The sequence below is a fragment of the Meles meles genome, chromosome 4 (assembly GCF_922984935.1).
Source record: "Meles meles chromosome 4, mMelMel3.1 paternal haplotype, whole genome shotgun sequence".
Classification (NCBI taxonomy): Eukaryota; Metazoa; Chordata; class Mammalia; order Carnivora; family Mustelidae; genus Meles; species Meles meles.
In genome coordinates, this window is record NC_060069.1 from 25,282,498 (window position 1) to 25,305,414 (window position 22,917).

The 22,917-nt window shown below is 40.6% G+C and overlaps 1 protein-coding gene across 1 annotated transcript in view; it reads right to left on the minus strand.

Annotated features, from left to right (window-relative positions):
• Positions 1-1,102: 1,102 nt before the first annotated feature.
• Positions 1,103-22,917, minus strand: part of GADL1 (glutamate decarboxylase like 1) — a 171,334-nt gene continuing 149,519 nt past the window's right edge. The window contains exon 15 of the mRNA XM_046002877.1: positions 1,103-2,800. Within this exon, the coding sequence (XP_045858833.1) occupies positions 2,627-2,800 (174 nt within the window). The 3' untranslated portion in view covers positions 1,103-2,626. The remainder of the gene's footprint in view (positions 2,801-22,917) is intronic.

A 22,917-nucleotide genomic window follows, 5' to 3' on the forward strand; every position in this document is an offset into this window, starting at 1 on the left:
ATAAGTTGAATCACATCAATATCCTGTTCAAGTTCTCCAGTGTATTTTTGTCTAAACCCAAGTCTCCACCCACAAGACCCAGGGTACAGACTTCCAGATACTTCTGACTTCATCATCTGCCCCATATCCTGAGATTCCCTCTGCTCCAGCCTTGCTTGCCTCCATGTTGGGCCTTGAACATACCATGGATGCAGCTCCTCAACGCTTTCGCTTACCATACCCTCTATCGGGAACACCCTTCCCCCAGAAGCCCAAATGGGTCCCCCCCACAGCCTCCTTAATCTCCCCTCAAGTGTCATCTCGTTCAAAAGGCCTCACCCCAAACAACTTTTCTCCATTGGCCCACCCCTCTCTCCTTTCCATCTTTTTCCCCTATATTCCTTGATTTTTCTTCAAAATACTTATTACCACATGACTTGTTACCTACTTACTTGTGAATTGCCTACCTCAACTAGACTGAAGGCTTCCGAAGAGCAGGGACTTTGTCTCATTCACTGCACTTCCCTGCCACCTGAGTAACTGCCTAGGACATGACAGGGACACCATCAATATGTTCAATGCATGAATGAATTACTATTAACCTTTTAACGAAAAACTATTCTTGACCATCCAAATACCTGATTGGGTGTGGTATAACTGGACATATGAAGGAAAAAAGAAAGGAATCTTCAAAGTGTCTGTTAACAGTTGTTCTCTTCATTCATTAAGAACTATCATCTCTCAAGAAGAGGCCCAACGGAAGCCGACGTGAGGCTCTTGGGTTCCCGAGGCTTTGCCAAGTGGAGAATGAAAAACTAAATAAGGCAAATCCCTCCTTTCCTAGAACTGTTTTTTCCATTTTTTCAAGGTTTTACCTCAAAAATAGACAGCTCCCAACATGCTCCCTCGATTATTTAGCTAAAATGCCAAAGGATCTCAATTACTTCTAAAATGTATTGAGACAACCCCGTAATGAGGAGATGACGGAAAAAGAAAAGTCAGTAACATGAAGTATGTGCTAATGTTGCTTTTTATTTTATGAAACTGGAATTGTTACAAACATTAATTTCAGGCACATTTTATGCAGACATTAAAACAAAACAGCAACAAGGTATGTAAAACAAACACCACCCACAGAGAAGAAAGTAATTGAGAAAAAGATTAAAATATTCTTTGACCAATAGAGATATTGAGAAATCACATACCCTAAAGTGAAAATATGAAATAAAAGCAAACAGTACACATGGGCTTTTTACTCTTCAAAATTTAATCAACAAAAGTTAATGATATCATATGAAAGATTATTGAATATGCTAGTCTAACACTTAAACACTCTTCCATCATTTGCCTTCCAAACCAGAGTTCTAATTAGATTCACAATCTTACCTTGTTGAACTCTGCATCCACGCCTCTGAATTCTGTTTATTTCTTAGTCAAATAGAGTTCTCCAGAACTTCTGGAGTTCAGAGTTCTCCAGAGTTCTCCAGAAATCCAGGACCAGGATCAGAGAGAGAATTACAATCATCCACTCCCAGGAGAAATGGAGGAAGTGTTCACACTGAAAGAACTCTAATTCTCAGATTCTCTGCCTAATATGAACCACTTAATTGTCTACACTGACGTTTCAAAGCTTGAGAAAGGGAATGTTGTATAACCCTGGACTTCATTCTGGTTATTTCCTGTAAGCAGAGAACAAGATAAGAAATGCCCCTCACGCTGAAACAGGTACACAGAGGCATCTACATCTACTGTCTATGTCAAGCTATGACAAAAGTGCTTTGGGAAGTGAATTAGGACTATTGCTTTGATTGAAAGGGCCATGCTACAAAGAGTTTGCTTTTATCCTCACCTCTATTTTAGGTAGTTTAGAATCGATAATAGTTAATTTTATCTTTTTTGACAATAAATATTCAGCTGCATAAAAGATATATCTTTATAAAGTAAACATCTTAAATCGTTCCTCCTTTTAAAAATAGTTTTGATGGACTTCTGATGCCCCTAAACATTCATGCTACAGGTCCACAGCCATATTTCCAGACACTGGCTCAGGGACTGTTGAAATAGTGGATATCTCTTTGCTGGTAAAGATCAGAGCTATTACTCAGTCTGTAAGATTTCACTAAACCACCAGATCTCAGATTTTACCTTGCCTCTGAATTACCTGGAAAGCGATTTAAAATATGCTGAATGGCGCACACAGTGTGTCTGATTCAGTAGGTCTGGGGCTGGGCTGAGAATTCGTTTTTTAATGAATTCCCAGGCAATGTTGATGCAGCTCATCTAGGGACTGCCATTTTGAGAATCACTGCTTTCAGCTATTAATTTATATGTTCTTTAGAGAGCAACGGAAGCTTAGAATCCAGGCCCTATGTGGTACTTACTAAACTCTCTTCAAGTCTGTGTCCTAAAGACAGTTCTTACAAAAATCCACTTTTCACTTCCTCCTTTAATAGCAAACAGTAGTGCCCAGGCATCTAATGAGTCCTTCCCACTATTTGCTTAGCATTTCTCTTTAGCCACACCAGGCCAATGTGTCTTTCCTATTTCTCCCCAGAAGGGCTGCAGTCTCTTCTCTGTCCCCAGATGCCCTGGATCTGGAAGCCTCCTCAGGGCAGGACTCGTGCCTCTGGGGAACCAAAAGCCACAGCTACATGTCTCTCCCCAGGAGGTCTATCTCATCTAGGAGGAAGTCCATGTCCTCCCGGCTCACTTGAGGGCTGATCACCACCTGGCGGAAGAAGTTGACCTTCCCCCGATGGGGCTGGTAGCCCAGCATCAGGCTTCCCTTCTTCATCATCCGTTCCTTAATGGCTGGGGCCACCTGCACCGGGCGAGAGGAGGGAGGCGGTGAAAGACCAGAGCACATTCCGGCGGCATGCCAACCAGTCACATGATACCCACTGGCCTCCACCGGGGATCCCACTTCCTAGCACACATCAAGGTCGATATTAATCATAATCTACTGAGAACTCACAGCATATGAAGACTGAGCCAAGGTCTTTAGATAAATTTAATTCATCTAATCTTCACAGTGACCTCGAGAAAGAGACGGAGATATCCCTATTCGTGGATGAAGAAATTGAAGTGCAAGTTGGAGATTAGACAGTCTAAGGTCCCATGCTTGGGAAAGGTGAGTGAAAAGAGCCGGCAGCCTCACCGAGCCGACACTTTGAAACCTAAACCATCATGCAGTGCTGTCTCCTTCAAAACAAATCAGGTGTCCTTGGGGGGCACAGTCGTGAAAGTGTCAAATGGTACATTCCCAACTTTGAACTAAAAAATGCTCCAGTTCAGGCATCTTAAGTAAAGAAAATTAGTTTTGGGTGAGACAAAAACACAGATACAAAATAACAGCCTTCCGTTGATAGTCTAACAAGGAAAACACTCATACAGATATTATGCGCAGTTCTGTTTTGAAGACTAATATTTTATTAGTTTATTAATAGAACACATGAAACAAAAAGACTTTCATGAAGAGGTATAAAGGTTGGAATAAAATAAAAAGCCCGTATTTTAAAGCTCTGCAGATAACCTGGGGAGATGGGACTTGATTATCCAAATGCACAAATTTTTCTAAAAGTTCGATGTTTGAAGAAATTGGTACAACTTAAGAACCACCTGGGAACATCAGTCTGTTTTCCTATGGGTAGCGTGACCACACAAGAACTAGGTTATGAACTGTCAAAATAGTGAAGCTGATCTTTGAAACACCAAGTTAAAAAAATTAGAGTGCGCTCTTACTGGCTCGGAAAGGCAAGCAAAGGTTTTCCATTTCCTTTTTAGTTTAACTCTTCCAAAATTTCTAAGCGTGTCCTATGTGAACATGGGATGAGAATATCATGTATTCCTGTCCTCATCTTCTCAGAAGGATGAGACTTGGTTAATCCAGAAGGGAAGAATGCCTACATAAATAACACCAAGCACTAACTATGTGCTTTGAAATTCCTTAGGTGAGGGGCATATATCTCAGTTCCCACGAGCCTGTTTTGGGAGTGACCATTCCACACCTCTTCAGCCTTTAAGCATACCTATGTCTTGCCAGATCCCCCCCTGAAAACAAGCCAGGCTACTTCATCGGACACTCAACATAATCTTCATCAGTTGCAAAGCTTATAGGAAAACTGGGTGTTTCAGACTTCTACAGGTTTGATGTGCTGGATTCAGCCACAGAGCCTGATTCTCAATGGATGTGCAAGAATGATTTTAACTATCTACTTTTTCCCTTATGTGCTAATTTTAGAACCTAAATTTTGCATAACACTGACTACACTGTGCCTACAACAGCAACAACAAACATCCATTAAGCTCAACCACATTGCCATTCTAGCAAAATATTGGAGTTCTCGCAGGGTATAATGAGACACAGAAAAGAAAATCCATGAGCATAAAAGAAAAAAATATGTAGAAAGAGAAGATGAAGTTAGAAGTCAAGTTAGTGAAAAAATACAGACCATCGCATTCTATAGATTTCTGGAAGCATGTTACAAATTTTATTCTGAGCTCTTTAGAGATGAGAAAAGCAAGGTTAAATAATTATCTCCAATCTGCTAGCAAGATTTAGTGATAACTCTTCCGTGGAAGCAAAAAGGAAGCAAATAGGTGGGTCTCTACATCCCTAAGCTCCAGGAATATCTGTCTGTAACCCTTACATTTGAAGGTTCCAAGCATAATACTAAGTTTTCTTCCAAAGCTCTTTAATCAGATATCATTTGTTATTGGAATCATAAAAGTCGAGTGAAATGATACATGAGCAAATGAAAGGTGAGTGCAAAAAAAGAATGCTTTCCAGAAAAACGAAGCTGAATTCTTTGAAAAGACTGGATAGACGGGGACGGCTAAACATGACTGCAAGTTGGGTGTGGGAAGAGAACTGGAAAAACTTCAGGCAGAATCGAGAGTCCAGACCAGTTCTGCACGCAGATGGCCATAGAAGCCCGCAGCTTACAGAAACCCGGCCGGGCAGGACAGACGATTCCGGAAGAAGTAGTTACCGCAAGCACAGGAGAGGCCCTTTGATCATCAGACTCCTACTCAAGAAAAACCTCACTTACTTTGGGAAAACGTTTAGAAGTCCTCCCTTGCTGGGGCAAGAAAAACAACAGCAACTTTCCACCGAGAGATGGGGAAATAAATGCACGTAGATATATTTTAAGTTAAAATGTTTCAGTTACGTGTGTGTCCCATTTTTTTCTAGAGCTGTTTGCTTTAATTGACCTCTCCTCATCACTGTGGGTGGGGGGTTCTGCTGTGAATATGGATGTGAAGGGCACATGTGCACTTATGTATGTGTGTATAAACAATTCATATACATGTAATATACACGTAAAATACACACGTAATTTAAACTTTTAATGCACCATTTGTTATGCACTGCTCTTAAAATCTTCCTTTTTAAAAAAATTTTTTAAGGATTTTTTTTTATTTATTTGACAGACAGAGATCACAAATAGGCAGAGAGGCAGGCAGAGAGAGAGGGAGAAGCAGGCTCCCCGCTGAGCAGAGAGCCTCATGCGGGGCTTGATCCCAGGACCCTGAGATCATGACCTGAGTCAAACGCAGACACTTAACCAACTGAGCCACCCAGGTGCCCCTAAAATCTTCCTATTTAGTAACAAAGAAACCTGGAACCATGGTTTGACTTAGGCTCAATGACAAAAGCATGTTTAATTTTAATTCAAACAAAAGTGCACTCTTGAAGGTAAGCTGAAGATCTGAGAGAAAGACAGAAGAGTGCCATTGCTGATACACACAGGAAGACCCGGTTCGCGTAAGACAAATGTCTGGCCAGGAGAGTCGAAAGCTATCAATTGTAGAGCTCACGGATTGAGGGTCTACAAACTTTTTTTTTTTTTTAATAAAAATGCCTTTCATATTCATCTCCATCTTCCTCTAGGTACACAGGGTATAACCAGCTCTGGATTATAGTCAAATTTAAATTTAAAACAGGCAAGTGCTTGGCTCAAGCCTAATTTGCATTGTCTATTCCTGTTTCCTTTTCAATAACCCTATTCCCCCCTCCCCAAATGATATTTTCTGCCTTACCTTTGGAGACCATTAGAATCTTGATTCCGGCTCATTAAGTGTCAGAGGCTCACATGAGGCAATTATCAAAATCAAACTGTCAGCTTTGCATTTCTTTTAAGTAAACCAAAAATATGTTCTAATGGGAACAAGAAAGGTAAAAGAGGACCCCTCGGACATTTTAATATAAAGATATTTTTGATCTTTAGAATCCTTGCTGTTTTAGAATATGCATCCATGGCAAACACACGTCATGGGAACCAAACTTCTAAGCCAAAATTTCGCCACTGACTTTCAAAAATTATAAGTAAATAACCATATATCTATGGGACTCAGAGAACAAACTAAGCAAGGGTTTAGCAGGACAATACACATTTTATTTCTGTATCCATGGATATATAATTCATTGGTAGAGGTAATTTTTCCTAGGCAAGTGAGGAAGACCTCTTTAATCCATAAATCCTACATGGGAAAACCAAGCCATAAGCCACACCAGGGCTGATACTCATTAAATCTCCATCACAAATTACAACTGTTGTAGTTGTACTGCTTGTTGTTGTTGTTGTTAACAAATATTTTACCAACCCTTTACAATTTGCAGTGAACTTTCACATAGCTGATTCCCACGAACTCAGATTAAAGCTTGTTTGAAAGGAACCCATGCTTGCAATTTACGGACCAAGAATGTTCTCATTAACAACCAGTTTATCACATCTGCATCTAAAAAAATCAAGCATTTTCTATTTCTAAAACTCCAGGCACAATCCAGTGCTGGGTAACCTGGTTATTCTCTTTTGCTGATCGAAGCAGAGAAACAGTCCTAATCCGGCAGGATGGAATATTCACAGGGGAAAGAAAATATGCACAAGCTAAATGTAAGTATCTGAATATCGCCCCTAAATGGAGCATGCATGGAGGAAAGCAATGTGGCAGGAGTGAGATTGCTTTCCAGCTCTCAATTATTTTACTGCTGGTTTTCCTTCAAATTGTAAATCAAATTCTTTTCGCATGCCTCAGTGCCCTGGTCCCTGCATCGTAAGTGGGGGAAGATCCTGACATTTCTATTTGGTTGCACAGAAACTTAATCGACACGTTTCTGTAGGATTGCTGCCCCCCCACCTTAAATTATGTTCCAGCGATGATTTAGTCATTTAAACAGCATTTTGTTGTCACACTCCTGCAGCATAAAATAGCATTTGATACTTACAAGTTGCTTAAACGCAAAGGAAAAACAAAACAAAATAAAACTCTCTTGTTCTGGCCAAGTACGGTGATGTGATAACAAGTAACTGACCGGACACCAGCATAGTCTTTTCCAAAAATAAAATTTTAACATCCATTAAGTGGAATTTCCTCTTAAATATGTGTAAACATATTTAAGGTTGACAACAACACATTTGTTTTCAATATGCAGAGTGTTTCTCGAACTCTCTGAGAAGAAGTATATTTTTATCAGTGCATTACAGAAATATTTTTGTGAACTACAATAAAAGTGAACTATTGATTGAAAAGGAATTACTGAATAAAAATTAAACTAAAAAGAATAATCACAAGCTTATTTTTAGAAAAGTTTAAATTTAGCAGTAAAGTTAATCTGTTAAATTGTCGTAAAAGTTTCTAAACAATAGCTCTTGAGTTCCATATTTTTCTTATTGCAGAGTGGTAATATTCAGTTTATGGGTCTGGAGACCACATTTCGGGGACTGCTGCTCTGTTTTAACTCCCATGGCTACTTGTGGATATATATCATTTTAATTATGAATCTTGATGTTCTTGCATATTTTTTCACACTGCTTGCCATGGTCTCCATACCACTTTGGATGGTGTCTTGTATTCCATCATACTCCACTACCTTAATTTACCTAAATCATTTCCCCATTATTAAAGCTTGGACCTTCTACAGTTACAATGACATGTCAGTTGAAACCATGGACCCAATCAGGAAACCTCTACATTAGTCCTTCAAAAGTTAATCCAGAGATGATAACAGCAAATGGTTCAAAATGGTCTAGACTTTAGGATCAATTTGCAACTTTTCCCATTACTTGCTGCGCAGGTGAAATCAAGTCCCATTTTTTTACCTGTCAAATATGGAACATCACAACACCTACGGGGTTGTGAAGACAAATCCATAACTAAAAGAGGGGATCCTTTGGCGACAAATTTGAGGGACAAACCCTGTATAAATGTCTACTCTCACTCTTGCCTGCAATACCATTCAGAGCTTCTAATAAATCCAGACGGCCTCGTATTTTGCTAAATTCTCCCATAAACTCTGAGCAAATCAATGCTTCTAGAGCTGTCGTCTCAATTTCAATTTAATTCACCTACATTTCGTTTTCTCCAAGGAAGCAAAGATTCTTTGGGGGTAGGAGGCCAAACTCATAATAATTTGCAGATACTGTGGGTAGAGCATAGAGTGGGCAGGCAGGCTAATACGCTGAAGGGTAAATTATGAGAGTTATATTGCAATTAGCATCTTGTTCTAAGATTATCTTGCTTAAGAGAAACTTATATCAAATGTAGAAAATGATCTATGGTATTTTTTCTCTCTCTGAAAAGTACTTTGAAAGAGTTTTAAATTTCCCTATATCTACACTCCGCTCATTCTCCTTCAGTATTCTCCAGAATAGTTTATAGACATAGGAAGGCTACACATTTCCATGACTGGTCACGCAGATAAACACTGAAAAAGGAATGAAATGGGGCTCAATGCAGCTGCTATACTTTACTGTTACTCTAGATCTGAGGGACAAAGCTGTCTTCTTAGAGTCAGATAATAACTATTTCAGGTTTTGTAAGCCAACGATCTCTGTTGCCAGTACTCACCTCTGTCATCGTAGCATGAAAGCCGCCCTAGACAATATGTACACAAAGGAACAAGGCTGTGTTCTAATAAAACTTTATTTAAGGACAGTGACATTTAATATGTGATTTTCACATATCAAGAAATACTAAGCTGTTCTTGATTATTTTTCAACCACTGAAAAATGGTAAATCCATTTAGAGCTCCTAGGCTATAAATAAGTAGGCCATGAGTTAGATTGGGTTTGGGGCATATGTATGGACTCCCTGGTTAAAGCAGACAGATACATTACAACATGTAGAATCTACCCCTTCAAGGGAAAAAGTGCATAGAAAGTTATGTTCATTGGCTTTTTTCAGAAATTCTACATCGAGTCAGGAAATGCTCACAGTCTTGTTGACCCTCCTTTGCCAGCCAAGCAGGAAACCAGGACACAGACTGGCAGATAGTCACTGTGACTTTCTTCCAGCCGTTATTTTTGAGCAATCACAAACAATAATTTGCTTTATACTTTCTTCCTAAATAACCTGGGTTCCAAATAATGTGGGTTCAAATATAAGGCTTTGCCAGTACTAATGTTATGCACTTATCAAAACTGATAGAACTATATACCTTAAGAGGTGAATTTTACCTGCGTGTAAATTTTGAAATGAATAAAGTCATTGAAAAAATAAAGGCAGGTCCAAGAGGATATGTAGCTACATGAGATCAGGCAAATGCCTTTAGTTCCCAGAGCCCCAGTCCCCTCGTCTTTAGGCAGGAGATGATAATAGTATGGTACCCCTTCATACAATTAAATAAAATATGGACTATGATATTACAGAGCAGCCTGTAATGCTGTGAACAGATAGTACATGATGGGAATGAATATTCTTATTCAGGAAAAGTTGAGAGGACAAACTCCAGAAAGGAAATGGAGCTCTAAATTAGGGTGTTTCCTCCCAGTTCTATTACTCACTTCACGTCCTAAAGCAAATCACTTCATTTCTCTGTGGGCCTGAAATGAGAAAGGTCATGGTAACCACTTTTAGGTGCAAAAGATAGAAAGCTATTTTGGATATAGTGGCACTTGAATCTTTTCTTCGCGGTGTGGGTTTTTTTGAAGGCTCATTTGATCAAACATTTAAATGTACCCACCATCCTTGGGGCGCCTGGATGGCACAATCGGTTAAGCATCTGACTCTTGGGTTCAGCTCAGGTCATGATCTCAGGGTCCTGGGATCCAACCCCTAATTGGAGCTCTGTGCTCAGTGAGGAACCTGCTTGTGGATTCTCTGTCTCTGCCCCTCCCCAAGCTGGTGCTTGCTCTCTCGCTCTCTCTCTTTCAAATAAATAAGTAAATCCTAAAAAAATAAAATGAATGTACCCATCATGCTTATTAAATGTGATTCACATATGATAATGGATGATTTCAGGTGAGTTGTGGGTGACTAAGCTAACATCATCTCTCTAGTTTGCACTTCTTTTGTGTTTTGAGGCCATTTTTATAAGGCCACCAAATATTTTTATATGTCCCTATTCAGTTCCTCTGTCCCTCATGCTGATTTTGCCTGATGGCTAAATAAACTAGCTCTGTTTACTAGAGGAATCAATTACCCAGTTTCCTCACAACAGATCAATTTAAACCTGTAATTATCAGCAGCATCCCTTTCATTGTTACAAGTGAGTCTAGATTCTAATTTACAGGTTTAGAATAACCATTCAGAGGCCAGCAGACTAGTTGAGACTGACCTGAGACCCAATTCCCAATTCATGCAATTTTATATGAGTTTGGACAAATATTTAACCGCTCTGGGACTCATCAAAACCTGATATCCCTTAGGATTGTTATGTGGACTAAATGAAATAATATATATGAATGCACCAAGCATAGAATTTGGCATTCACTAGACACTCAATAATATGAACTAGTCTTATTAATATCTTAGAATGAATTTGTTTTTAATCAATTTATATTCATACCTGGTCTTTTATTACACTATTTCATTACTCTCTCTTGAGAGATGAGCATTTGAAAGTTCTGTGAAAACATGATTTGTAATTTATTCTTTCTCCCCAAAGCAACTAAACTGTATTTAAATAATTTGGAGAGGTTGCGAGTTAGCAGTTTTAGAAATTAAATCTTATATCTCATGTATGCCACTTCTATAATAATTTTCTATTTAAGGTCCAAGTTTTTTTTTTTTTCTAACATAGGCAAAGTAAACTCTTTTCTCCTTTAAAAAGTGAGACAGTGGTTGATTCTCTCGAGTTTGGTGGCGGGGCAGGAGGCAGGGAAAGAAGCTTCCCATTTAAATGTATCGTGGGCAGGGATGAGCTCCTGTTGTATGTTAGCAATTTCTCTGTGTTGTGTAAGTATTTTGCAGAAAACAGAGATATTTTCTAAGTAAAAATTTACTTCTTCTTTGGACACATGAAAAGGTCATATACTGAAAAGGTCATTTGTCCCCATATTCATGAGCTTGTGTCCAAAATTAAACAGTCTCCTCATGCTATCCCGACGCTTATATTTTTATCAAAGGAAGACTGAGGAGTAGTATTAGGAGCTCCCCAAATATGCCTGAAGATACAAATCACCAGGACTGGGGGGTGGGGAGCAGTGGATGGGGAATGGGTGGGGGAAAGCACCAATCCAGAGCACCTGGCTTTGAATCTCAGGGTTAGACCTGGTGACCTGGTGGTCTTCACATTTACCAGGCACTTCAAACGCTTGTTTTTTGGTTTTGTTTTGTTCTAAAGATTTTATTTATTTATTTGAGAGAAAGAGAGAGAATGAGCAGGAGGGAGGGGCAGACAGAGAGGGAGATGAAGACTTCCCACTGAGCAAGGAGCCAGACGAGGGGCTCGACCCCGGGACCCCAAGATCATGACCAGAGCTGAAGGCAGACGCTTCACTGACTGAGCCACCCAGGCATCCCACTTCAAATGCTTGTTATCACTGTGCAAGTATGGGAACATGGCCAGTGACAGTCCTTTAAGCAGGACCTCAGGAGAGATAAAGGTAGGGTGAGAGGTGAGAGATGTTTTGGACCGGGAAAGACAGTTTGGAGTGAGAAGGGGAGAGGAGATTAGGAATCTTCTCTTCTTGAATTTCTTTTATGTCAATTTTGTAGTGAAGGAAGACAGCTGATTGTGAAAAAATGAAAAATAAAAAAATAAGAAATAGACCAGTGACCTTCAAAGAAATTGCTGGCCAACTTTTCTATTAATCATAAAACCTGATAAAGTGTTGAAAACACTGAACCATGGCCCAGGAAACAATAAAGCTCTTTCTTTTGATTGCTTGGAGAATCAATTTGCTTCTTTCCATATATTTTCTGCCATTCCTTACCTGTCCAATTCCCTTCTTATGTTTTTGCACAACGCTCACTCCTTCCCCTGGTATTTGCCCCCCTATAATTTGGAGCTGAGCTGCATTGGTATAAGTCTCCTGAGCTTAAATTATGTAAAATTGGTGGTCTATAGCCCATGAAATCAGATACATCTAAAAGATCATTTCAGCTTGGCAGAACATGGAGAAATAGGCCATACTTAGACTGGACATACCTCTTTTCAAATATGGATTTTTTTTTTTAACCCTGATTTTCCTCCAGAGTATCTCTCAAAATCAGACATGCACAAAATAAAAAAAGCATCTCCACTTAAAAGAACTGTCCAGTTTATGCCCTTTCTGATACAGAGGAGCTAAGCCACAAAAACAGAGGTTAGCATCGCGGAAAGAATGAAGAACACAGTCAGCTTCACATTTGGTGTTTACAACGTGGAATGACAATGACAGCAATTCCAATAAACCTAATGTCAGTCATATATTCAAGGCAGCTGAAATGAACAGTCATAAAAATAAACCAAACTGAACTGAAAGCATTAGCTGAAGAATGGACACAATAAACATTTTACACACTCTATAAAGCAAAAACTTAATCCTCGATGTGTCACCGCTGCCGTCTGAGTTAACAGGTGCTCAGTAACTGTTGTGGGCCAGCTCCAAAGTTCTCGCCCATTTGGGGAGGTCCCTATATTGTTCCTTAATTTGACAAGCTATTCGGGAATTCTTTCCTTAAAATGACAAACGCCCTGGGGTGGTCCCACCTATCTAGAGGCATCCGTGTCTGAGGTTTTTGGTTATGGCAAAGACTATTTGCGTTTAACATCTGAAGGTCAAGGGCGCTAAATGCTTCACAGTGTTTCGACTAAACCTGCCCAAGGAAGAGTTAAGGTGCCCAAAATGCCAGCGATGCCCCTGCTGAGAAACATGGATCACAAGCCCCATGTGCCCCAGGGATCCCTCCCACCCTCTGTCTTTTTTTTTTTTTTTAAGATTTTATTTATTTATTTGACAGACAGAGATCACAATCAGGCAGAGAGGCAGGCAGAGAGAGAGGAGGAAGCAGGCTCCCCGCTGAGCAGAGAGCCTGATGTGGGACTCTATCCCAGGATTCTGGGATCATGACCTGAGCCGAAGGCAGTGGCTTAACCCACTGAGCCACCCAGGCGCCCCCCACCCCCTGTCTTGACTCCTCTGGATTCTCCCAGTTTCTCTCAAGACCTAGGGACCTTCCTTTAGTCCAGAACAGAGGGCTCAGTTGATCGGTCAGCAAAGTGAATCCTCACCACATGAGATCTTCAAAAGACAACAGTCCCTTTTGTTGTTGCCTTTAGATTCTCTCCTTGTTTTAAGTTCTTCTGGCTTGATTGAGGTATAATTGACAACTAAAAATGGGGGATAATTACAGTGTACAATATGATGTCTTGATACACACGTACACTGAGAAGTGATGGCTCCCGGATTCTTTACATATTCCAAGCGTTTCACTCCACAGGATAGGAGAAAAGGAGTACAGTCCAGGTTTCTCTCCGGGTCCTCTGGGCAGTGGCGCCTATTTCTAAATACTGCATCTGGCTCTCTGAGCAGGGACACAGCTTAAAGACTGCCTTCCACAGTAGGTGACTCAGACTCCCTGGGGAGGCTCATTCTCATCTCTCTTCCACACCCAAGCCAGGTAAGGAGCACGGGTTAAGCATTCCAAAGCCAATGAGAGACTAGTTCCTTTTCCCACAGGTTTTCCCCAGGGTAACTTTCCCCGAGAATTCTTTTCCTTTTAGACCTTTGGCAATGGGCAATCAGCAGCTGACATTCCGTGTTTTGATTCAGCCCTGCCAACGAGACACAAAGAGCCCGCGGGGCTGTCTGGGGCTCAACCACCAAAGCCCTACCTGGGGGTCCAGGCACAGGTGTGGGAGGTGGGGCTGTGTTGGCACAGCAATATTTTAAGGTGCAGAACCTGCATTTAGGCTTGGGAGGCTTAGCTTCCTGAGTAGCAGAATTATTGGTTTTTATCGCAGATTCTGGGCCTGACAGATGGAGTGAAACAGGAAGTGATCCCATGATGTTACGCTGCTCTGAACCGAGAGACATCTTACTCTGCTCTGCCTGCCAATGCGTCCCAATTATGCCTCAGTGAGTGCCCACTGGCCTCTGTCACCCACCTGCAAACACTCACCAGCATCCTTATCTGGTTTATAGATTTGGGGATTTTTGGGTTTTGGTGGTGGTGGTGGTGGTGGTGGTGTGTGTGCGCGTTTTGGTTTTGTTTTTGATTTTGCACTGCTATTTGCTTCCAGAGTAAACTGAAGTCCACATTGTCTTTTTGATCTTTTTTTGGGATCCGGTGGAGTACAGATGGCCATTGTCCATCCCGAAGTTAGTAGCACACACAAGATATACCCCCACCTCTTGCCAGGCCTTTTCTTTCCATGTCTTTTTTTTTTTTTTTAATTTTATTTATTTATTTGACAGAGAGAGATCACAAGTAGACAGAGAGGCAGGCAGAGAGAGAGGGAAGCAGTCTCGCTGCTGAGCAAAGAGACCGATGCGGGACTCGATCTCAGGACCCTGAGATCATGACCTGAGCCGAAGGCAGTGGCTTAACCCACTGAGCCACCCAGGCGGCCCTGCATGTCTTTTTATAAGTGGTTTTCGCAGGATTTCACTGTACTTCATTAATTAAGCTCAAGTGCATCCTAAAATTCTTGTTGTTTCAACCTCAGAGGCAAAACCTCAACTTTGAAAGACAGGTGTTTTATGTACCTTACTTTTCTTCCTTTCTTTTTTTTTTTTCTCTGTTTTCTTTTTTTAACTAAATCAAAGAGAGGTACCATGAGGAGGTTTAAAAACAATTATTGTTCCTGTATTACTCATAAAAATATTTAGAAAATAAGTGTTAGGTGTTTTTCACTGAAGTCTTTCTAAATGCTCCTAGAGGATTTTTTTGTTTTTTACAATTAGTGCTGTAAATACTAAGCAACCGCTTTTCACAGCAACCCAGACAGTTTTCTTAAGTAACAAAACGCTCTAGGTTGCGTATTTTGTGTAAACTGACAGACGTGATTATCCATTCTTCTCTACGGAGCTCAGTCAACACTCTTTAAGTAGTGCTTAACATTGGAATTGTCCTTTCCTTAAAGTCATGGAGGTCCAGGGGTTCCTGGGGGCTCCAGACTACAGAGTAATGCAGAGAGGGGAGCGGGGCTGCTCCAGGGTCTAGAAGGAAGCACAGCCAAAACGGCCCTTTGTGGCCTAAACCAACCTCCACTTGACATGTCTCATATGTTGGAGTTTTGTGCAAGAATCTGTTTGACAAAAACGCCTCACCATTAAAAAAAAGACCAAGCCTAAATCTGATTGGCAATGTATTTATTATTATTATTCAAGATCAATCCTTTTCAGATACCTGAAAAATACCCCTCTGGATGTTGGAAGAGGGGAGTTCTTGGTCTGACATTCTTGACCAAGTTGGGGAGATGGAGGGAAGTCACAGAGAAACAGGTTGCTTTGCCCAAACCAAGCTTCTTTTGCTTGAGAGTTAAGGTTAAGTCATACGTGGTCAAGCTTTGTTAGAATAAAGTCATACTGCATAAAAACTGGGCATTTCATATAACTGAACCTCAAGTATGTCCTAGCATGGCTGCGTAACAAAGCCGTATCACCTTCCCATCCAAGGGCTGTTTTGCTTCTCGAAGGTGATCGTTATTCCATTCCTGTGTTTTTATTCTCCCATAATCACCCTGGAGTTTCAATGTATCCATTTGCCATTTGAATGGCTTTTTTGGGCAAACTGCTTGTTCACGTTCCTTGATCATTTTGGATGATCATCTTTACCTTACTGATTTAGAAGAACACTTTGTTACTAGGAACATTGGCTATCTGATTGCTTGACGTGTTGCAAGTTATTGACCTGCTTTTACTTTTATTTTAGTTATTTCATGTACAGTCTTATAACTTATATAATCAGACTGATCAGCTATATATGTATGTATTCCAACATTGGTTTTGTACTTAGAAAATGTTCTACACCAGTTAAATAAGTTTTTTTTTTCCTGATTTGATTTCGACACTTAAAATATTTAATCCTCTTGAACATTCCATTTGTACCTTGCATAAATTAGAGAAACGCTCCCTGTGTTTAACCAGGAGTCTCCACACCACTGATAGGATAAGTCTGCCTTTCCCCAGCATACATTGGGAATGCCTATGATGAATATTCCTATGAATACTTGGGTCTGAGCTTTCTGTTCTGCAAGATTGATATGTCTATTCTTAGAGTAATCAAGCTGTTTTATTTACTGCAGTCTATAAAATATTGAACTCCCCTTTCAGTATTCACGCTTCTCAAAATGTTCTTACCTATTACCACCCACTTGGTCTCTTAGGTGATATCGAAAAATATCATGACAAGTTAAAATAAAAAGAAAAAAAAACCCTTTCCATTAACATGATTAGACATATTCATCTTGCATATTATTTAGGGAAGATTAATCTTATTTAGAATTTTGGTGTTTTTCAGTTTTGAAAAATATGGCTGCCTATTCTTTGGTGTTCTTCTCAAAGAGATTTCCTGAGTTGGAAAGGATTTGTGGCAGGCTAGTTACTTACCAATAGGAGGCAGTAGATGCTGCATGGCCTCCAAGGTGAGGTTAGGAGAGGTAGAACAGTGTCCAGCTGGTTCTCAGGGACACCCACTTGTTGAAGTACAATTATCCTGAGCCCACCACCCTATTATGAATCCCAGGCCACCTGGAGAGGCCTCAGGTAGGTGCTCTGGTTGACAGCCCAAATGAGGTCCCAGCCAAGGGCTAGCATTAACCGTCAAATATGTGAGTGAAGATGCTTCCAGAATATTCCATGGAATCACCCTCAGCTATTTCAGTCTTTCTGGATGAGGGTCCAGACCTCCCACTCCCTCTGTGCTCTGTCTGAATTCTTAACCCACAAAAGCCATAAGCATAATAAAATGACTCTTTAAAGCTGTTGCATTTGGAATAATTTATAAAACAGAAATTGTTACTGGAACATTAAGGTTTTTTGGAGGGGGTCCCTAAAGTTTTAGTTTTCTTCCATAGGTACTATAATTCATTTAACTCTCAGTTATTAAATGTATTTTATGCTATTGTGGTTGATAAAATTATTCTGACTAAAATGGTGCCTGGGTGGCTCAGTCGGTTAAGTATCTGCCTTCTGCTCAGGTCAGGATCCCAGAGTCCCCAGATAAAGCCCCACATCGGGCTCCCTGCTCAAAGAGGAGTTTGTTTCTCCCTCTCCCTCTGCCCCCCACCTCCTGCTCTCTCTTACACTCTCTCTTTCACATAAATAAATAAAATATTTATTTTTAGAAAGAATAAAATTAAATAAAATGCTGCCTTCTGATAAAAATTTCAATTCTCCAGGTCCTAGATTCTTACTCCTTGTGTAAGAAAAAGCTTTTTTTGAATATTTAACTTTCTATACCTACTATAGCCATTTCTAAAAGCTTTTTATGTGATGCCTTTGTGTTTTATAGATGCATAATCACACAATCTAAAATGAACACATTTGGGGCTCGTCCTCTGAAATATTTTAAAGCCCAAGTCTTTGTCTGGTCATCGTGTTGGTTAGCACTCCCAGAACAACATTAACGTGCAACAGTGAGGGCAGATGTTCCTCATTCACTACTGAGTTTAATGAGAAGGCCTTTCATGTTGAGGATATATTAATCTAATACATCATATAAGCAAACAAAGGATATCACCGTGAGCTAACCTGTCAGCCTCAATATTAATTTTGGTCATTCAACCTACGTATTTTTTTTTCACTTTCTAAGGATTCTTTTCCTGCTTCATTTTAAGTGGGAGAAATAATTTTGGAATGCTTTCTTGATTTACTAGTTCAGAGATAGGTAGAAAATGATGAAATTGCTTTTTTAAAGCCTCCTTTTGCTTAGCTTTTGAAATAATGGAGTTCTGCTGAATGGAGCAGTAAAAACGAGACGTGTGCGGCATCCCGGCGTGCGACGCTGGCTGGCTAATCCATCTCCTCAGACAGTTTTTGGGGATCCAAAAAACACGACATAAATTAAGTTTTTCAACCTGTGTGAGTGGATTATTGTATAGCTCCCTGAAATAATCCTCTCATCTTTTAACACTGTTCTGACCCAGTTTGGGGAAGTATCTTTAATATCTTGTTCTACTTCACTGACCTCCAGGCAGAATAGCCAGAAATATCTGCATTTAACAGGCAACTTTCATCTTCGGTCTCACAAAAGGGTCAGCTTTCTTTAAAAAGGAAATTGAAACTTATATCACAAGGCAGGTTTTGAGGTGATTTTACTTTCTATTTTATAACCCCGACAAATAGAAGGCAAGGCTGTGGAATAAACGAAGGGCTTCAGAAGAGCGCGTACGTATGGATGGAAATAAATCAAAATCTGTTGACCGGACCGGCTTGTACCTCGCCATTGATTATTTGTCAAGTCACGGGCACTCACCCCAGAAAGGGAAGCAGAAACACATGTGGGGAAGATGAGATAAGGCTGGGTTGCCAGAACAAAACTCGGAACAATAACCCACCCGGACGAGGAGTGGGAGAGTGAAGGGCTCCCAGGAAGCAGTAAGTCTGAGGTTTTACCGTGCACTCTGGTTACCTAAGCGATGGCTGGGAGAATGAACGTGCTCCAGGTGGCCGATGGGGGATTGATTGGTGGGGTCTGTGGTAGATTTTATTATTGTTCTTAATTATTCACACGCCCTGCCCTGCTCGGAGAGGAGGCGTCCTTGTCTCTGCCTAGAAACCTGCAGTGTCTCCCCATAGCAGAAGTATTGGTGGCCAATCCATTATTAAGTGGTCAAATCTGAGCTGAAACTTTAAGAGCAGATGAGTGTTTCCACCAGCCCTCGCCTCCTTTCGCTTTGCTGTGAGGAGAAGGGAGCTCCCCTTCTGGCTTGGGTGCAGAGATCAAGACCATGGGGCAGAACAGAACTGCCACGGACCCGCAGCAGACATGATATGTGATCAAGAAATGAGTCTTAGTGGGCACCTGCGTGGCTCAGTGGATTAAAGCCTCTGCCTTCGGCTCAGGTCGTGATCCCAAGGTCCTGGGATCGAGCCCCGCATCGGGCTTTCTGCTTAGCGGGAAGTCTGCTTCCTCCTCTCTCTCTCTGCCTGCCTCTCTGCCTTCTTGTGATCTCTGTCTGTCAAATAAATAAATAAAAATCTTAAAAAAAAAAAAAAGAAATGAGTCTTAGTTACTAGAACCCCTGAGACTGGGGGTGGGGACTCCTTTGTTGCAGGTGTATGATTAAGTAAAACCTAATTAACACAGCTCACAGTAGGTGTATTAGGTTAGATCCAGGATGAATCCCTCTTTAGACGAAGCTAGATACCTCTTCTCTGGCTCTAATTTTCCCTGCGTTAGACATGGCTGACTTAAAGCCCTCAAACCCTGAGAATACCACACATTTAGATTTCCATAGCCAAAGTCAAGGCAACAATTGGACGATTCTAAACTACTGTTCAATGAGTATCTGCCATACTAAAAGTGATTTAGTCATATGGAGAGGCTGTATCAATTTATAGTGTGGAGGTTGGCAAACGTTTTCTTTCTTTCTTTCTTTCTTTTTTTTAAAGATTTTACTTACTTATCTATTTGAGAGAGGTTGGCAAATGTTTTCTTTCTTTCTTTCTTTTTTAAGATTTTACTTATTTATTTATTTGAGAGAGAGGGTGCCTACAAGCAGGGCGGAGGGGCAGAGCGAGAAGGAGAAGCAGGCTCCCCTGCAGGGACCCAGACATGGGCTCAATCCCAAGACTTTGAGATCATGACCTGAGCCAAAGGCAGACACCCAGCTGAGGAGAATGTTTTATGTGAAGAGCCAGAGAGTAAATACTGTTGGTTTTGTAGGCCATGCAGTTTCTGTCAGTTACTCAGGTTGTAGGTGAAAGCAGCCACAGGTAACAGAAAACACACGAGTGTGGTGGTTCCAATGAAACTTAGTTTACAAAACTGGGCCTTGGGCTGGATTTGGTCTGTAGGCTGACCCTGCTGTAGCATAAGAAAACTTCAAAGGACACGTAAGGAAGCAAAAGCATCTTAAAGCAAAACTAATGTTTCACAGTCATGTTTATATTGGTTAATATTAAAAGCTACCCAGTGATCACTAAAGGACATTAAAATAGAGATGATAGAAGTCACTTCACAAAGTTTTTATGGGAATTAGTTGCGATAACATAAAGTGCCAATGAGTAGGCACTCAATGAATTTCAGTTTCTTTCATCTTTCATTTCTTTTTTTCACCTTTGTCCATGCAGAGTGGATTCTCATTGAAGGCCTATTTACTGCATGCCAGGTTAATGAAAGAAGTCAAACAGTAATGAGGCGAAGCAGAGAATCGTTAAGTCAACATCTGCATTTGGTTTGATAAGATATAGTTATGATAAATAAGAATAACTATTAATACATGTCATAATTGCATGTTCATTAATTAGGCTTCTAATGATATTGACCTGACATGAAAATGCTTTCTTCTTAATTCAGGAATATATTTTGAATGACAGATAATAATTCTGTGTTTTGTACCAAAGCCATGCAATTCTGAAAGCCTTGCATTAGAGCTCTGCCCTGCATGGACAAAGGTAGAAAACAAAATCTCAGTGCTATCTCCTCAATTAAACACAAGTTAGTTTTGTGACTTCTCAAACTCAGACTAGGGGGTCAAGTTTTCTTTTTAAAAAGCAATGAATCTTGGGGTGCCTGGGTGGCTCAGTGGGTTAAAGCATACAACTTTTAATTTCAGCTCATATCATGATCTCAGGGTTGTGAGATCGAGCCCCAGTTTGTGCTCCACACTGAACATGGAGCCTGCTTAAGATTCTCTTTCCCTCTCCTTCCGCCCCTTCCCCCCACTTAAAAAGAGCAATGAATCTTAATATGTTGCTCTATGATCTGTTCAATACCTTTGATCATAAATAATCGGTGTCAAATGTGCTCAGGAACCCATGGCCAATATCCACTATCTTTGGCACATGGGCTACAATGACAACCGTGAGACAGTCAAACCACCCTTTTCTCCCTGTAAATTTAAATACCATCAGAGGAAAGTATATTAATTTCTCCAATACATTTTCTGCCCGACTTAACATTTTAAATTTATCTTCCAATCCTCTTGGCATTCATCCTGTTTCCAAATAAAATCCCTTCTCCTTCTATCTTTGTACCTCTTCTACTGCCAAAATAATGACCAACATCATTAACAACTACACTGCGTCTGTTCTACCCATGAGATAGATAATCTGACATGCCTCTTATCTGTCATAGCTGCCTCCCAAGACACCAAGGCTGGTATGAATACCTTCCTCCAGAAATGGTATAAAACAAAAGGTTGAAATATTCTTCTGTAAAATGTGAGTATATGCTTAAGGAGACTTCTACCTTATTCATAGAGGATATTTTTAAGGTAAGTGAAATTGCTCTGAACCGACAATATGATTCCATGCTTGAATAAATATGGGACAGGGAGTATAGTACATGAAAATAGCTTAATATTCATTTACTCCTGACGTTAACATAGTTCAAGTACAGAGGTGGGTGGAGAGAGTAGCATCTGTACCAGGCCTTACATCACCTTGCTTCTTATGTCTAAGATGTGCAGAAATTGCCTTAGAATCATCCCGAGATGCTTGTTAAAAATAGAGATTTTAGGGCACCACTCACTGTAGATCTCATAAACCTCCATTCTTTAAGAAATTGAGCTTGGAAAATTGACTTTTGCCAAAACTTCCCTATGATTTCCATGTAAAGCCAAGTAAAGGGACAGGTAGATCACGAGAAATGCAAAAAGTCATCACCATCAGTGAAAGTAGCACCAGGACATTTCCCACTGGGCAATAAGGTGAAGGGTGAGCTATCATCCCCCCTGAGAAGCTTTTTTCTCTCCCTACTTTGTACTTCTCTCTCAGCTGACAACAATACCAAAGCCTGCATCATCGGTCATCTCATGTTGAGGACATCAACCCATAAAACCGGTTTATTTGGGAGATACAAGACAGAAAAACTGTCATCCAAATAATTGTCAATAAAAATCTCCATTAGAGTATTTGGGGAAAAAAAATGAGCCAGCTCTATCATGGGAACAAAAATCATTTTCTACAAATTCAGTGTTGTGTTTCCGTGTTTCTGTGGGTCAGCAATGCAGAGGAGTAAAACTGAAATAGTGTGGAGTTTGAGTGTTTAGGGGCAGAAGTGTCCAGAAAATTCCCTCAGTGAACGAAGGCAATTTAGGTCAGGAATTCTCTCCATCCTTCACCCTCACAGGCCCTTTCCGGTACCTCGTGACATTATAGCAGCTATGCAAGGATGTCTCTACAACATGGCACCTTTCAGGTTCTGACCCTGTTCTCTTTGTCCCTCACATGATTTTCATGACCATTGGCTCGAGCCAAGCCTTCCACATGAAGCATCTCATCAGCCCAGTCAGTTAGAATCCAGCTCTGCTGCTCATGTTGACAGCCAGCTGATCCCACGTGGAGCGCAGCCATTGTTCCCTCCCAGGGATTTCAGGATCCAATTCACTGGCTTGTCTAAAAGTTCTTTTTTCCCACAGATCTGGCTCCAGACCTCAAAACATATCATGAAAAAATTCAGTCTCCTTGACTACTGACAATAATGAATCAACTGTCTATCTAGCTGTCAGAATGATGGTGTGTTTAGCTATCTGACTAATCGAGTAGGGAGAGAAGGGGGAGGGGGCGCTGTGGAGCTAAGTAGAGTCTGAAACTAACCACACTTCGTAATTCTGGAAAC